This window comes from Zingiber officinale, chromosome 11B (assembly GCF_018446385.1).
Source record: "Zingiber officinale cultivar Zhangliang chromosome 11B, Zo_v1.1, whole genome shotgun sequence".
In the NCBI taxonomy this organism is placed as follows: Eukaryota; Viridiplantae; Streptophyta; class Magnoliopsida; order Zingiberales; family Zingiberaceae; genus Zingiber; species Zingiber officinale.
The window spans coordinates 81,072,295-81,076,330 of NC_056007.1; the positions used below are offsets into that span (position 1 = coordinate 81,072,295).

The window sequence follows — 4,036 nt, forward strand, 5'->3', positions numbered from 1 at the left end:
ATTGTGGAGGACGTGACCACGAACATGTTGGAGAACGTGGCCACGAATATATCGAAGAACGTGCCCACACCTTGAGGAGTGCGCACGTCGCCCACCAGGACTCTATATAAAGGGAGGTCCATCATCGACGGAAATACGCATGATTTATTTTAGGGCACCTAATTCTACTGTTTCACTTCTTCTCCACATTCCAATGATTGATTTGAGCGTCGGAGGACCAACGCTTGGGACCCCTTCTCTGGCTCGACACTAACGTCATTTATTTTGCAGAATGGAACGGACTCCAGCACTAGCGCTGTGTTTCAAACCAACACCATGTTGATGTTGTTCTTTAAAACCATCACTAGGCGGTCTTGAAAGACCAACACTAGCGCTAGTTTGAAATAGTTGGTGCTTGTCTTTAAACACGCACTAACATGGTGCTGGTTGGTGCTAGTTTTAAACCAGCACCAGCCAACACCATGTTGGTGTCGTTGGTGCTGGTCTTTAAAGATCAACACCAATATGGTATTGGTTTCAAACCAATGTTGATGTTGATTTTTAAAGATTAGCACCAATCAGCACCACGATAGTGTTTGTTTCAAACTAGTTTTTAAATGTCAGTACTATGTTAGTGCTGATCTTTAAAGAACACCATCAACGTAGTGTTGGCTTCAAACTAGAGTTTGTGTTAATCTTTAAAAATCAACATCAACATGATACTGATTGGTATTGATTTCAAAATAATGTTGGTGTTGATTTTTAAAGATCAATATCACCTTGAATGCATGAGATAGACTTAGCACCAATAAGAAAATTATATACAAATAAGAAAGGAAAATAAAAAAATAATAAAAATCACGTCAAAGCATCCACATTGGATGTCACCCACAGTTGTGCTGGATACATTGTGCATAGACACCTTGAGCTATGAGGGTCGCTTGAATTTAGTCCGAACGCGCTAAGTGTTTTGGCTTTGAGAGTTGTCCATCAGGAGGATAATTGTTGATCTCTACAGTAGAAAATATTTCCACAGGTTTAGGAAAGAGTAAGTGGCCATCATGCATTTTGACATGGAGAAGAGCATCCACGTAAAGGAGCTTCTGAGTATTTACTAACAAAGGAGCATGCAAGCGTTAGGTATGAGATTGGGTGGAGTATCTGCAGAATCCAGTTATATATCACAATTCTCACGTCAGAAAAATTAATGGTGTGCTTCAGAGTTTGGGAAGTTTGGGGGTATTGAATGAGATGAGAAGCACATGGTGGCCCTCAGACTCAGAGGCCATTTTGTGTCTTGTGGCTTCCTTTGGTCCAAGGAAGCTCCTGCCTCACTGCCATCTGAGCACGAGCTGTGTAATTACTTTGTGGATCACCAAGCTTCCGATACTGTCACGAAAACAAGAACAAAATGATAAAGCTGTTGCACGAGAGGACAAGATGAAGATGATTTCAGCACCCACAAGATTCGCAGAGAAGGCAACAAAATGTACAGCTCAGGTCTCTGCCAAGATAGGAAAAGTGATGCAAGCATTAAATAACTGGTGAAGCTTGTTTTAAGTGTCATAAACTATGTTTTCTATCAAGATTCAGGGTAGCTATCGCATTATGAAGATTGAGATCTTGGAGAAACGGTACCAAATATAGTGACTAAATTACAGTAATTTCTTGAAGGCAGCAGAACCTAAAGAAGGAAACGATATTGTGCTCTTGTTTACAGAGGATGCAACACAGAGGAACTTACTATCTTGCACTGCAGTAATGCAGTTCTCACGGTCAATTATTTAGCGTAGAAATCAGCACTATGAACAAATCGATCAGATCCTTGTTTGACAACATGGCGCTGCGGCACTTCGATTCTCCAGACGATTTTGTTGTCGCTCGGATCCTGCAGCTTCTCAACGGGCATGGCGGCGACCTTTGACCGGCCGACGATGCAGCTCCTGCTTCGTTCTGTTTGAGGCAGCTCGCAGGCGCCGCTGACGGAGTGGCGCCTGATCTCAGCTGGGGGAATGAAACAATCGACGGAGAGACCAGGCACGTTGAACGACACCTCTTCGATCGTCCAAACCTCTTCCATCCTCGTCTTGGTGTGGCTCATCGCCTCCTCGCCGAACCTGAACAGAGTCACCACGGAACGCCCTGAATGGGCGATCATTACACCGTCGATGGCGCGGTAGTCGTCGAAGAAGGAGTTGATTGTGGTTTCCCAGTACACAGCGTCACCGCCGGCGTTGGATTGGATGCGAGTAAGATGGGAATCCTCCAAGTGGATCAGGAGCCCTGTTCGCTGGCTGAAGTAGCCGAAGAGGACGTGCCGGATGATCTCGGCGGGGCCTTCGCTACGGGCCTTCAGCGTCTGTGGATCAGCGGAGAGCTTGAGTACGAAGCAATCGTCCCCGTTGATCTTTTTCTCCCCGATGCAACGAGCACTTGCAAACATGCTTGCCGTAGTCAACGGATCAAGGCCCTGTTCCAAGAAACTCCCTCGCGTTTAATAAAAAGATGGAGTCTTTGTCAGGCAACGGTTTATGATACGGATTGAAGAGGTTTACACCTGGAGGGCGCGGCGAAGAGGGCGGACGGGGCCCTTTGCAGCGTGCGCACCGAGCCAGGGAGTGTGCCGCCAGACAATCTTTCCGTTAGAGCCCGCGTGGACCTTGCTTCCGCCGACGGCGAGCTCGACGTACCACATGTCCGGGGCCATCTGCCAGAGGACAAAACTGCCCGACTCGGCGGCGGTTGCGCCACCGCGGTTCTTCACAACCTTGGTTGGAGTCTCGAACTCTGACGCCATCATCCTCACTTTTCCCATGGCGTAGGCGTTGCGGATGAACCTCTGTAGCTTGAGACCACCCGATGCGGCTGTATACTGCTGCAGTATGTACTGGGCCGATGAGGTTTCCTGAAAGAATATGGAAGCTGCGTCAATAGGCGGAGACTGTACAAAGAAAATTAAATCCCAGACTACATTTTCCAAAGAAAACTTGCAGTTTGGGCACCGGCGCGAGAAGATGACAAAAAAAAAGGCTTAAAAGTAAAGGCATTATGGGAAAAGCAAGGTCGAGGATTACAATGGAAGTGCCTTTGATACTGAGATGCGGGAGAGGATCGACGGTGCTGACGTGAACGGGAGCGAGAGGCGCCCCCATGACCCCGAGCAAAAGCCGAAGGTCGGAAGTGCGAAACGAGCAACCGGCGGCGGCAGCAGACGAAGATGTGACGGACGGCGTCCGCGAGAACCGGCCACGAACCCAGCCGCCCCACCCTTCTCTCTGTTGACCCCCAACCTCTTTCGGCGAGTCGCCGTCGGGGCCCTCCATAAGCGGCGACAGTGCCTCCCCTACGGGCCGGAAGCTCGAGGATCTCGCTATCATCTGCGCCTCCGCCAGCGCCTGCTGAGGCTGCCTCTCCTCGCTCTGCTCCTTCCGCCGCCGCGGGAGGATCGGAAGCGCTCCAGAAGAGGAATTCCTCTTCGCCGCGGGGCTCTTAGTTCTCAATCTCACCGGCGATAGCCCCCGCACCACCTCCTCAAGCGCCGAGAAGAACCCGTGTTTCTTCTCCATGAACTCACCAACTTCCTCAGCGAGCCTCCGAACCAACCAAGTAGAAATGGAGGGAGGCCGGCAGTGCGAAGTTTATTATCACGACGACCGAGAAGAGATCACTGCCATACCACTGCAGCAACACAGAGCTGCTTGACAAGGAGAACGACGGCAACTCGAGCAGCAAACCCAATAAACGGAAGGCAAAGCGAGGAGCAAATGGTAAATTTCCAAAACATGGGAGGCGAAACCTGGAATGTGATTGATCGGGTGAGTACGGACCCGAGCTTCTCTCTTTCTGGTAGATACGGTCACCGCCCTTTAACATTATTTGCTTCACTGAAGTCCAAGGCGAGGAGAGGTGGAAGTCACCTAGAGTGTCACTGGCGGTGAGCAGCACATGTGCGGTGCCTCACTGAACGGCGCCGTTACGATAACTCTCGTTTTGCATTGACCGAGTGCCAGGCAGTGACGGAAAGGAAACGGCTTGAGCGGCACGTGACCAGCGCGCA

The 4,036-nt window shown here is 49.7% G+C and overlaps 1 protein-coding gene across 4 annotated transcripts; it reads right to left on the minus strand.

The window, feature by feature from the left end:
- Positions 1-754: 754 nt before the first annotated feature.
- On the minus strand, positions 755-3,799 carry LOC122035017. 4 transcript variants are annotated; one of them, XR_006126860.1, is made up of 6 exons: positions 3,054-3,799; positions 2,537-2,884; positions 1,724-2,449; positions 1,443-1,483; positions 1,174-1,368; positions 755-1,093 (listed from the first exon to the last, which is right to left on the minus strand). XR_006126860.1 is itself a non-coding variant. In XM_042594378.1 (4 exons), exons 1-3 carry the CDS (start codon positions 3,543-3,545, stop codon positions 1,760-1,762), a joined length of 1,530 nt encoding a protein of 509 aa, XP_042450312.1. In that variant the 5' UTR covers positions 3,546-3,798; the 3' UTR covers positions 755-1,368; positions 1,724-1,759. The 4 variants fall into 4 exon arrangements, 2 of the variants coding, with proteins under 2 accessions (XP_042450312.1, XP_042450313.1); XR_006126859.1 differs by having other exon boundaries at positions 755-1,368; XM_042594378.1 differs by lacking the exon at positions 1,443-1,483 and having other exon boundaries at positions 755-1,368; positions 3,054-3,798.
- Positions 3,800-4,036: the final 237 nt, after the last annotated feature.